General features: G+C 36.4%; 1 protein-coding gene across 1 annotated transcript in view; it reads left to right on the forward strand.

Moving 5' to 3' along the window:
* The window catches only part of Pclo (piccolo presynaptic cytomatrix protein), a 328544-nt gene that overhangs the window by 241372 nt on the left and 74375 nt on the right, over nt 1-12797 (forward strand). The window contains exons 14-16 of the mRNA XM_051152077.1: nt 2826-2876; nt 7045-7169; nt 9705-9731. Coding sequence (XP_051008034.1) covers nt 2826-2876; nt 7045-7169; nt 9705-9731 — 203 coding nt within the window. The remainder of the gene's footprint in view (nt 1-2825; nt 2877-7044; nt 7170-9704; nt 9732-12797) is intronic.

The raw sequence follows: 12797 nt of genomic DNA on the forward strand, positions 1-12797 counted from the left end.
CCCAACTTTTCAATGGAACACTAGGTCTCAATCTCATCCACCTCCCCTGTCTCTTTCCTTACCTTCCCTCTGATAAACTGCCACTCTGGTCTGTGTTTCTGTGAAAAACATGAGTTTAGATTCCACATGTGAGTAAATAATATAGTATTTGTCTTTCAATGCTTGGATTAATTTTGTAACTCACACGTGTTACAAACAACAGGATTCTATTTTATTTTATTATTATAGCTCATTAGTATGCCATAGGCTATATGACACACTTTCTTTATCCTTGATCAACTCATCTATTGACAAACTGATGTTACCATACTTTGCTGTCGTTTATATTTCTCAAATATATGTGGACATGGAAAGGCTTTTTCAAAATACAGATTCCATTTCCTTCAGACATGTGTCCAGCAATGCTTCTCTGGCTCCTGTTAAATCTCTTAGGACCTAGCACACTGTTTTTAGTATGGTCATGCTGATTTGCAGTCCCACCAACAGTGCTCAGGGACTCCTTTAACAGCTTGGTTTTTCCAGCACTTTTCATGATAGTCTTTTTAATAATAGCCATTACTTGGGGGTGTTTGTAGGTTTGATCTCCATTGTTAGTGTGATTTGTGATTCTTTGATGATGGGGTGGGGTGGGGCGAGGGTGGGGAGGTAGGAATTTTTTTTATAGACCTGATCAATTGGTATATATTCTTTTAAAATAGATATTTATTTAGAACTATGATCCTTTTTTACACTTATTCCATTTGTGGTTATTGAGTTTTCAAAGTTTCTTATATATTGGGGAAATAAATTGTTTGTCAGATATGTTTTGCTGATTTTCTTTGTTCTAAGGGGTGTGTCCATATGTGTTTGTTTTCTTAGCTGTGCAGAAGCTTGTAAGTCCAATTTAATTCCATTTGTCAATTCTAGCTGTTACTGTCTATTTACTTGGGGTCACAGACAAGAGTCTTTCCTCAGGCCCCTATGAGTGTTCCTCCTATATTTATATGATTATGTGTAAACAAGTGAAGAGTTTTGATGTTAATAAATAGTTTATGTTATAGGTGATATTAATTTGAATACCTCTAACCCCCTTGACCCCGTCCCCCAGTAGTTGAGTTGATTTTATTCTTTGGTAGTCTTTTAAAACAAGATTTTAAAAAGAGTTTTTTTTAAAGTATCTTAATTCTGTGATAAAATTATATTTAAAAGATAAGTAAGTGAGTATATGAAGATACTATAATGAATATTTCAATTTTCCACTCAATTTCTAAAGCCAGCTTTGCATATCTATAAGTAGACAGGCTTTGATGTGTAGGATGGCTGCCACTCTGCATTGATGCCTTATTACCTAATACTTTATCATAGACTTGGATCCAGAGATATCTCTACATGTGTATAAAAATATAATGGAAATGTAACAAATGCTTAAGCAAGCATCTATTCAGGAGCATGAATTAGCTTACAAGATCACTCTCTTTAATTTCATTATTTATTAACTTATTTTGAAAAGAGTTTCATTGTGTTACATTAGATGGCCAGGAACTCATATATACACAGGCTGGCCTTGAATTTACAGTGATCCATTCACCTCTGCCTCCTGTGTGCTGAGATTAAGGCCATATACCATCATGTCAGCCTGCTAGAGCTCTTTTTTAACTGCTTTGAAAGCTCTATTTGCCCAAATGGTTATGAGGGACATCAAAACTTATCTGAAAAGTTAGATTTATTTAGAGGTGATGTGTTCTGAGTAAACATTTCACATGGGTGCCTCACTATGCCAGGGAGCTAGAAGACAAGGAGCACAAAATATGATTTCCGTCCCATTTTCTGAGCTCCTAGGCAGTCTTCTGTGAATATCATCTCCTTAATATGGAGAGTTTTAAAACCTCTAAATACATCATGTATAGTGGTGCACAGCTTTCATCCCAGCACTCGCCAGGCAGAGGCAGGCAGATCTCTGTGAATTCGAGGCCAACATGATCTACAAAGCAAGTCTAGGACAGCCAAGGCTACAAGAGAAACCCTATCTTGAAAAGAAAACAAACAAACAAACAACAAAAATCCATCTACATATTTAAACAAAATGCCATAAAATAACAACAATCATTTTTGTTTAAGTAATAGAAAGTAGTCAATGCTGACATAAAATCATGGCTTCACAACAGGTTTTTCAAAATGAAAAATAAGTATATGTATCCTAAAATTAAACAATATGCGAATTATAGAAGGCACCAGCCAAGGACAATACAGGAGGTAAACTTTAAACCCTTCCCAGATCTAGCCAATGGTCAGAATATCTCCACAGTTGAGTGGAGAGTGTGATACGACTTTCTCACATACTCTGGTGCCTCACATTTGACCATGTCCCCTGGAGGGGGAGACCTGGTGCACTCAGAGGAAGGACAGCAAGTAGCCAAGAAGAGACTTGATACCCTATGAGAAATATAGGGGGACGTAATCCCCCTCAGGAACAGTCATAGGGGAGGGGAATAATGGGAAATGGGGGGGGGGGGAGGAATGGGAGGATACAAGGGATGGGATAAACATTGAGATGTAACAAGAATAAATTAATAAAAAAAAAAAAAAAAAAAAAAAAAAAAAAAAAAAAAAAAGATAAAACAAAAAAAACAAAAAAAAAAAAAAAAAAAAAAAACAAAAAAACAAAAAAAAAAAAAAAAAAAAAAAAAAAAAAAAAAAAAGAAGATGCTATATTCTGAAGCAACCAAATGGATAAAATGTATTTTGCAGTGAGCTACAACCAACAGAAGTTAACTTCAAAAGACAATTAAAATTAGAATATTTATGAATAATTTTATTAATGTAGTATGTGGTCTTTAATATTTCAGACTACTGATGCAACAAAGGCTGCCTCTCATCCAATTACAGGAGAAATTCAGGTATGAAAAGCTTCTAATGTCATCATTCTATCTTTTTTTTTTTTTTTTTTTTTTTGGCATTTGTCTATTGGAATTTCTAACAGTCTGTTAGACTCTTTCATTTTCTATAACATATACAAGGCAATGTAAGAAATACAACATTGTAGCATAGCATGTGTGTATGTGTGTGTATGCATGGAAATTAGTCATAGCTTTGAAATTCCAGACTGCAAAATCCTCCATCCTTGCCTACTGTCATTGGCAACTGTGTATTTTGAATGTATTTCATACACAACTTCCCCTTCCAAAGGCCTGGTAGTCAATCTTCAAGTTTCATGAATCCAGTGATGTCTTTTGTTAAATCAATTAATTAATTAATAAGCAACTATCATAGGGAAGTTTGTTTCATACTGTAAATTATAAAAAATGTAATTTTAAAGATCAGAAGCAAGAATTCTGACTGGAAAATAGAATTAAAAGTATAGAACATTGCTGCTTTAGTTCATGTATAGTTGTGGTATATTGTGTTATCACAGTTTATGTCTTATTTTGAATCACAGTAAAATATTTTTTAATTTGGATTTAGGTAATATCAAAAAGTAATTCAAGGTAGATGAGAAATAAGAATTACAAATTAGTTATCAGAGGACAGCAAGGTTCAAAAAAGGAAAAACAAATGGGTCTCCACTGTAGTGTAAAGTAAATTCTCACAAAAGACTTTACCGGGCAGCAGAGATAGGAACTAATGTTTCAGTAAGCCGAGGGAAGGGCAGAGGGTGCCACTGGCAGCGGTAGCACGCAGAAAGCCATTGTGCTCACACTCAAGCAAGGATGGAATCTGCTCTTAGTGGCTGACACTTCCAGAAAGGACTTTGGATGCAAACAAAGGTGAATTATTCTTCATATAGTACAGCAGTGTTACATGTTATATAGTAAGGGGAAGACTGATGAAAAAACATGTAATACAAAGCTGTGTGTCAATAGTCTACAGAAAATATTACAAGGGCAAGGGTAGAAAACCCGGAAAACCAGTCAAGTGACTCTGCACACACAGGCAAAAGCTAACGTGAAGCAGAGAAAATGCAAAGGGGTGTCCCAGGGAGCGTCGCCTGGAAGGAACTGAGGGCATTGAGCATGACCTGCTGTGCAGTCCTGATCTTGCTGGTCCTCTGCTGCTTGCTGATGTTAAGAAGCAGAAGTCTTTCTTTCTTTCTTTTTCTTCGTCTTTCTTCTTTCTGTTCTCTCTCTCTCTCTCCTCTCTCTCTCTCTCTCTCTCTCTCTCTCTCTCTCTCTCTCTCTCTCTCTCTCCCTCCCTCCCTCCCTCCCTCCCTCCCTCCCTCCCTCCTAGTTTATATATGTATTCATTTTACATCCTGATCATAGATCCTCCCCTCCTTCCCTCTTCTCCCACTACCTCTCACCTATTCCTCAGAAAAGGGGACACCTCCACCCCCAAACCAGCCCATGAAGTCACATCAGGAATGAGTACATCCTCTCCTGTGGCCTGGCAAGGCAGGTGTATCAGGTGGAAGTGATCAAAAAAGCAAGCAACAGAGTCCATGTCAGAGACAGTCCTGCCCCCACTCCCATTACTAGGGGACCAACATGAAGCCTGAGATGCCCATCTGCTACATCTGTGTAGGGGGCCTAGGTCCAGTTCATGCACGGTCCTTGGTTGATGCTTCAGTCTCCACAAGCTTCCCTGGACCATGGTTAGTAGGCTCTGTTGGTCTTCTTATGGAGCTCCTGTCACCTCTAGGTCCCTTTCTCCTTCCCCCCACTTTTCCACAAGGCCTCTTATGCATTGCCCCATGTTTAGATGTGAATCTCAGCATCTGTTTCAAATTGCTGCTGGGTGGAGCATCTCAGAGGACAACTCTGCTAGGCTCTTGTCTGCAAGCATAGCAGAATATCATTAAAAATGTTAGGGGTTGGCTCTCTTCCATGGGGTGAGTCCAAGGTTGGGTCAGGCATTGGTTCGACATGCCCACAGTCTCTGCCCTATCTGCTCTATCTTTATACCTGCACATCTTGTAGGCAGGGTGAATTTGGGGTCAAAGTTTTTCAGATTTATTTAACTATTTTATCTCATATATTGATAGTGCCATATCTACCTGTTAGACTTGGGATATGTCTTCTTGTGTTAGAATCTGACAAGTATTTGATATGCTCATGTTTTGTATCAATATACTAAATTCTATACCAATGACTTAGACATAACCTTTATTATGAGTAATAATTAAGGCCTTGGGTTAAGGAGTAGGTTCAATCATCCTTTATCTTTCATCTGTAGGTAAGAAGATAGATAGGAGCTAAAAAGAAAGCAAGGGAGACATAGGAACATGGAGGATAGAACTTTTGATTCTTAAAATCTTCCACTACTATGGTTTTAACTTCTTGCCTTTAGCCTAATGTTTACTGTTTCTGTTTGGTTTGATGTTCTCTTGTTCATTTCCCCTTTGTCTGACCCTTCAGCTGTAACACATAATTCTGAAGATGAAACATACCCTGACACACAGTGCCTCTTAGCAGTTAGCAGTAGTTTTCAACCTTCGTAATGCTGTGACACTCTAATTTAGTTCCTCGTGTTGTGAGGCTCACCAAGCATAAAATTGTTTTCATTGCTACTTCATAACTGTAACTTTGCTCCTGTTACGAATCACAACATAAAGACTTTTGGAGACAGAAGTTTGCCAAAGAGGTCACAACTCACAGGTTGAGAACTACTGAGTTCAAATATTCTTTTTTTTTTTTTTTTTTTTTTTTTTTTTTTTTGAGTTCAAATATCCTTAAAGCTGGTGTTTCAATTATTTCCCCTTGTTGTGTGTCAAAGCCTTCTTCTAATGATACACCTACATTAGAAATCATAAAGGCGAAGGGTCTGGAGTTGCTGTGTGTGAGCAGGGCCCAGGTCTCTCATGTTTCTGCTGGACTGACCACTAACCTCCTAAGAACAAACGAGGAACGTTTGAAAAGCTACTGAGGTAGCATGAGGCGTTTCCACATCTGTGGAAAACAGCCCAGGTGCAGTGTCACTTGAAATTGAACTCCAGAGAAAGCTAGCTGTGGATTATTTACTTTTGTGTTTTCCATATCCTAACAAGGCACACAGTGCCAAAATCCTTGGGTTTTTTTTCCCTTAGACCACATTAGCTTTGTAATTTACACATTTTTCATGGCCCTCAGAAATATGTAGGCTTTGCCCTGTTGAATCATGAAATTAAAGATTTCTTTTTATTGAAAAACCTACCCAGATCAAATTTGTTCAAAATGAGGACATATTTTAAATCTGAAGCTTTAAGCAAAGATTTGACTCATTTTTGATTACCCAATTCAGTGTAAATATTATGTATCTGTTTTTGTGTGCATTATTTTTAAAAATTAGTATTTTTATACATAAGTGCTCTCTGTGAAATATAGTTCTTTTCATTTCTATTTCTTGGAAAATCTTAAAGTTAGTTAATATCTAATCTAATGGATGTCAAAAGAAGGCTTCAATTACAAAATAGAAAAATATTAAGCTGAATCATTTTGAATTATAACAGTTTCTCAAATATCTACTTTGAATTTTAAATCTTATTCTTTGATGACAATGCAAGCAAATGATAAGTATCTCAGAGATATTTTTCTCCTTTCTTCTTCATCTTCTAAAGGCAAAGAGTAAGCCACTTTGAGTCCAGTCACTTACAGAAAGAGATGCTATAAGCTTAATCTTGGAGAAAATAGAAATTCTTACAACTTGATACTGATTGTACACTCTCCATATAACCTTTTTTCTCACCACTCATTGTTTGATGAAATGTAAATGCCATTTTAATACATTTTCAAATTATTTATTTTATTTTCAAAATCTTAGCAATTATAATAATGAATAACAGTGAGGTATTATTCTTTTCCTGTGAAAAATTTAAATACAAAATTGTAATAAATATTTAGTGTATGATTTTTCTCCTAGGCCAACTTAAACACGGTCCAGAGTCTTTACTGTGAAGTCCAGGAAACATGAACAGTATGTTCACTGAAATCTAGACATACCTGGGAGCCTCCAGTTAAATTGGGCATTAACTGTTTAGTTTCAAATTTAGATGAAGTAGGTAATTTCTTAAAAGTGTTGAAAGACCTAGGAAAGTATCAAATGATACTGTCTCCTGTGCCTTCTTTTCATTGAATTGTTTTCTACACCCTAAAGCTTCAAATCAACTATGATCTTGGAAATCTGATAATACATATTCTTCAAGCAAGAAATCTCGTCCCCAGAGATAACAATGGCTACTCTGACCCTTTTGTTAAGGTGTACCTACTTCCAGGGCGAGGGTAAGTACAGAGACATTGTCTTCTAAGTATTGCAGCCCGTGGGCTAAGCAATCGTGATAGTATCTTCTATTCAATAGTTTCCAAGCCTAACCTGGATGCTCTTTCTTTGCCTACATTTGCCATCATATTCACTTCCAATTTGTAGATAAGGTTAAATTAAACTTTTAAATTTAGTTATTAATGGTTCTCAGAGAGGAGTTGTCATAGTAAAGGCAGTCTCCTTGACAGCAAGCAGCATTTTGGTTGTGAGAACCACTTTTGCAGCAATTGGTCAGTTTAACTAGAAGATCACTTAAGAAATGGTGGCAGATTTCAAGAACTTCCAGCCCTACATTCACTTGAAAATTCAACTTTTGTTCACTATTTATTTTTACGCAGTATATGTATTATTATCTGATATGTTTGATGTTCACTAAGTGACTTTCTGTGAACTCATGTTAATATACACATTTTCAAATCAGTGCTTTAAAAATAGTAACAAATAATAGCATTCGAAGTACTGCTTTTTTTTATATAAATAAAAGATGTTTCATTGAATCTTTAGTGGGATAAATACATTGTTGATATAAAGTAAGTGCTTGGGGGCTTGGGCCTAACTCCATGGCAGAGTAAGTGTTTAACATGCCTGAGTTCTTCATTCCCAAGCACAAAGTAAAAAACAATGAGTAAAAAAATAAGTGTTCTTTAGAGATGCATAATGGTTAACCACATAATTAACGCTAATATCAGTGTTCTGACATGCTGGTGAGTACTTGAGAATGGTTTCAAAACAGAGATTTGACCTCTATAAATCATTGTGCCTAATCTATTTATATTAGCCAAGTTAAAGTGATGAAACCGAGAGCAGTCAACAAATGGAGGTGTGTAGAAACCTTCCCCAGCTATCAGGAACACTGGTTTCATTTTTGTTTAGTTTAGAGGTGACATTTGTGTATTGATTTTTGCTTGGAACTTTTTAAATATAGTACAGCAGCAGAGATACTAGTCTAGTGACTGACCATTTTTTATCTTCAAAAGCTTTTCTTACTAGCTAATTAGATTTCACATTTACTCATATACATTCTACGGCCATGTCATTTTAAAAGAAATCCTACCAGTTAACCCTTTTGCAAATATTTAAGTATGAATCTTTAAATGCTAATTCATATAAAATTCACAAATGATTCCTTCATTTCCTTAATAAGATCTTTCATAGTATAGTATTTTGAGTTGGTTGAGAACCTAAGTAGTGTTTATAGAACATGCTACCCATCAACAACAAATGCTTTCAAGTACATATCAAACATTCCTAAAACTACATTATGTGCTGTGATGCCACAACAAATTTAAAAGCATCCAAATGATGTAGATGTGTTTTCTGAGCACAAGCTTTGTGTGAAAAGGAGCCATATTAGAGTCACATGCTGCTGTGCATCTGCTATGTCCTCACTAAAGCACCGTAGGCACATAACAAATTCTTTGATATTCAGTTTTCTTGTCACTATCAAGAGGGCACGTTCACAATTTTTAGTTTTTCAGTGGGAAAAAAAAATCTGACAATGCAGAGACATATATCACAAACAGAGTATAGGTATTAATTCCATATTCCTACCCAAACAATTCCTTCTAGGACATTAGAAATGTTGGTGTTATTTATCTAATTTTTTTCTTAAAAATTTTTTAAATCCTTGATTATTCTAGGTAGAATTTTTAAAAAATGGCCATATAACTCAGGAAAGAGAATCTTTTATGTTTATTTTAATTAATTAGTAAGTTTATGCTACATTTTATGTTTATGTCATATAAGATTTTACAGATGTAATTAAAGATATAAATCTTACAATGAAAAAAGTTTATATATTTGATTATACAATTTGGCCACATCTTTTAAGGAGATTATGATAAAAATAAAGAAACAATAACATTTATCTTAATTTGGGTCATGAGAACTTTTGTGTTCTTTAAAATATTATGAACTTATGGGATTTGTCTGTATGTTAATGAAAAAGTACTGTGGTTTGTTTTTCCATCTTCGCTCACTGCAGCCTGAGTAATCTTTTATGCTATATAAGAGTGCTTATACTCATGCACGGCGTGATTTAGTTGGAAAGCCGCCAAGCTGATAAGTAAGACACAGAGACGAGAAACATGAATATTTCAGCCTGCTCTATAATACTTAGCTGCTAATGATTAAAAAAAAAAAACTATAGTGAAAGGGAAAACAAATACACACCTACTGCTCTGACCCTCATATAGTTCATAGATCCCTCATAAGGTGGGGTTCAGCTCTGAGGTAACTAACATGCTTAACTCCTCGCCGGTCAGTAAATTATCAATAATTACTGAGTGACCATGTAATTAGGACTTATTAGACATGTGACCATGTAATTAGGACTTATAAGACATGTTAGTGCTGTTCATGGTACTTCTAACATTATCTTCTGCCCCCGCAATTGCTAGTCTCGTGTTTCCTGTCTATTTCTATTCCTAACTTTTTTTTCCTGTCTTTCTCTCTTTCCTGTTGTGTCTTCACTCTGGCTTCTGGAATCAATGCAGTCAAGTCATGGTTGTCCAGAATGCAAGGTAGAGTTGATCCTCTTTCAGTGTCAACTGTGCTGTTATCCCTAGAGTTGTAATTTGTGTGTTTTTATGTACATCGGCTAATACCTCAGCTTTGGCCTAAACTTTTAAGAATTAGGCCTGCAGCAAATAGTTCTAAACAATGTGCAATAGGACATAGAAAATATTAAAAACAGAAAAAAAGGATAAGGAAATGTCACCCTAAATTGAATATGACTACAGTTTCCACTTGTATTCTGTATACTGAATTCAATTTGGCTGTTAATGAGAGGAGCAGAGCTTGAGTTTCTGGCTTCTTACTACACATGAAGATATTGCAACTTATTTTTTAAGGTGAATTTTTGGACTAATCCAAAGTGTGTGTTTCAACTTAAATGTAGTGTCAAATCTGTTCTTTTCTTATACGATGTTGAAATGTCTCATAATTGTGTGTGTTCTGTACCACAAAATGACTGGGAGGCCAAAAAAAACAAAAAAACAAAAAAAACCCGACAACAAAAAAGCAAACAAACAAAAACCAATTTGCTATAATGTATGAGTAATCACATGAACACTTTTATTTGGCTCTGGTACTAGGCAAAATCTCTGATTGTTATGAGCTGCATCACTATCTTACCAAGCAAGACTACCTCTCAAGCCATAACCCAAAGGACATAATTTCTCATCACCCAGTGCATTATGAACTAAGTGTGTCATTTCATTGAAGTGACTCATGTAGTATCTTCACTAGTTGGATGATGAAGATTTTAGTCTCCAACCATATTACTGTTACAGTTTTTTCTGTGTTTGTTATTAAAATATGACAATTTTATTGATCCCGGAAAGCTGATTTCTAAAGGTGTAAGTATTTATCTTCAACACTATTACCATGCCCTGACTAGTATCAGAAACTTCATTCCTTATAGCCACATCATTAGCCACCTGAGATCCTCGGCACTGTGGCGCTTTCTTACGCTGGCTAGTTCTCTCATTGTGGACATAATCTAAATGTCTTGGCTTGATGTTTCATAGATATTGTGTCAGTGTAGAGCACAAATGATCAGTCTCCTTATTCGTCATCTCTCTGCCCTTTATCTAATGAATCTGGGAGGTCATCACCAGCTTGGTGACTTTATGAATTTAATTTACAGGGGAGCACATTTGGAAATGGCTTATAATAAATTGGTGAGCATGGAATATTTTGACTATCATTTGACGGTCGTGACAAGTCATCCAGATACCATTTTCTTCATATCTTTGAGAACTGTCAGTGTGAGAGGGAGTTGAAATGAAATGACAATGGAAACCACTAAGCTGAGACATAAAGAACTTGGGTTCGAATTCTGGCATTGTCACCTAGAAGCCATGAATTATTCCATAGCTGTGTTCCCTGTTCCCTTCTGCAATTAAGAATAATAATAACTCCTGTGCCAATATGTTCCAGGCTCTTCCCCACTTTTTCTTCTAAGTGACTTAGTGTTTCTGGTTTTATGTTGAGGTCTTTAATCCACTTGGATTTGAGTTTTGTGCAAGATGACAAATATGGGTCCAGTTGCATTTTTTTACACATAGACCTCCAGTTAGACCAGCACCATTTGTTGAAGATGCTATCCTTTTTCCATTGAATGGATTTGGCTTCTTTGTCAAAAATCAAGTGACCATATGTGTGTGGATTCATATCTGGGTCTTCGATTCGATTCCACTGATCAACCAGCCTGTTGCTGTGCCAGTACCATGCTGTTTTAATTACTATTGCTTTATAGTACAGTTTGAGACTCTAGATGAGAGAAGCATGGGAGAATAGCAAAGTAGAAGGATCCAGACAGTCCTAGAAACCTACAAGTAGAACATTATGATAGGCAGATTTGGCACCAGGGGTCCCGCTCAAACTAAGGCACCAGCCAAGAACAATACAGGCAGTAAACTTTAAACCCCTACCCAGATCTAGCCAATGGCAGAACATTCTCCACAGTTGAGTGGAGAGTGGGATATGACTTTCTCACGTACTCTGATGCCTCACATTTGACCATGTCCCCTGGAGGGGCACTCAGAGGAAGGACAGCAGGTTACCAAGAAGTCACTTGATACCCTATGAGTATATACAGGGGGAGGTAATCCCCCTCAGGAACAGTCATAGGGGAGGGGAAGAAGGGGAAAGTGGGAGGGAGGGAAGAATGGGAGGATACAAGGGATTGGATAACCATTGAGATCTAACAAGAATAAATTAAAAAAAAAATAAAATAAAACCAAAAAAAAGAATAATAATAACCTCTGGGGTGTGTGTGTGTGTGTGTCTGTGTGTGTGTGTGTGTCTGTGTGTGTGTGTGTCTGTGTGTGTGTGAAATATTATTAATGACAGACAAATATGGGTAGCACAGATTCTTACACATAGTAATCTTTTCTAAGTGGAAGTTGCTATTATTACTTCTGATAATAGTAGCCAGGAACAGCTAAATGAGAGACAGACAGAATGTGTAGCTACCCAATTATACAAAATAAATTTACAGCAATATCATGAAAGGCCTACAAACTGTCTTCTACAAAAAGTGCAGTGCATTAGAAATAATATAATGAAGGGTGGAGAGGTTCCTCAGCAGATTAAAGAATGGCTGCTCTTCCATGGGACCTGGGCTCCATTGCCTTCACTCACATGGCTGCTCTCAACTTTCTGTAACACCTGCCCCAGTCCTCTTCTAGCATTTGTGGACATTAGGCACCCAAGTGGCACACAGACATAAATGTAGGCCAATCACTCACACACATAAAAAATAAATTTAAAATAATAAAAATAAAATCATGAAAGTCCTACTGCCCTAATAAATCCACACTGGATCAGTTTTATCATCTCCTTTCCTAATGTTTTCCAGGGTTTTATCTAAATATACTCATAGGCTATGAAAGGATTAAGATCAGGTGGGAATGAGAAGAGAGAATGCCAGGGGAAGATGGCAAACGGCCTATGACCTTGATGATACATTTACATGGATAACTATGAAATGGAAATGGGCATGCCTAAAAAATGTCCCACTTTTCTCTATCATCTTGTTGGGCAAAATACAGTTATTCTCATTAATGAGATTTTCCCATGCT

The sequence above is a fragment of the Acomys russatus genome, chromosome 10, assembly GCF_903995435.1.
Source record: "Acomys russatus chromosome 10, mAcoRus1.1, whole genome shotgun sequence".
In the NCBI taxonomy this organism is placed as follows: Eukaryota; Metazoa; Chordata; class Mammalia; order Rodentia; family Muridae; genus Acomys; species Acomys russatus.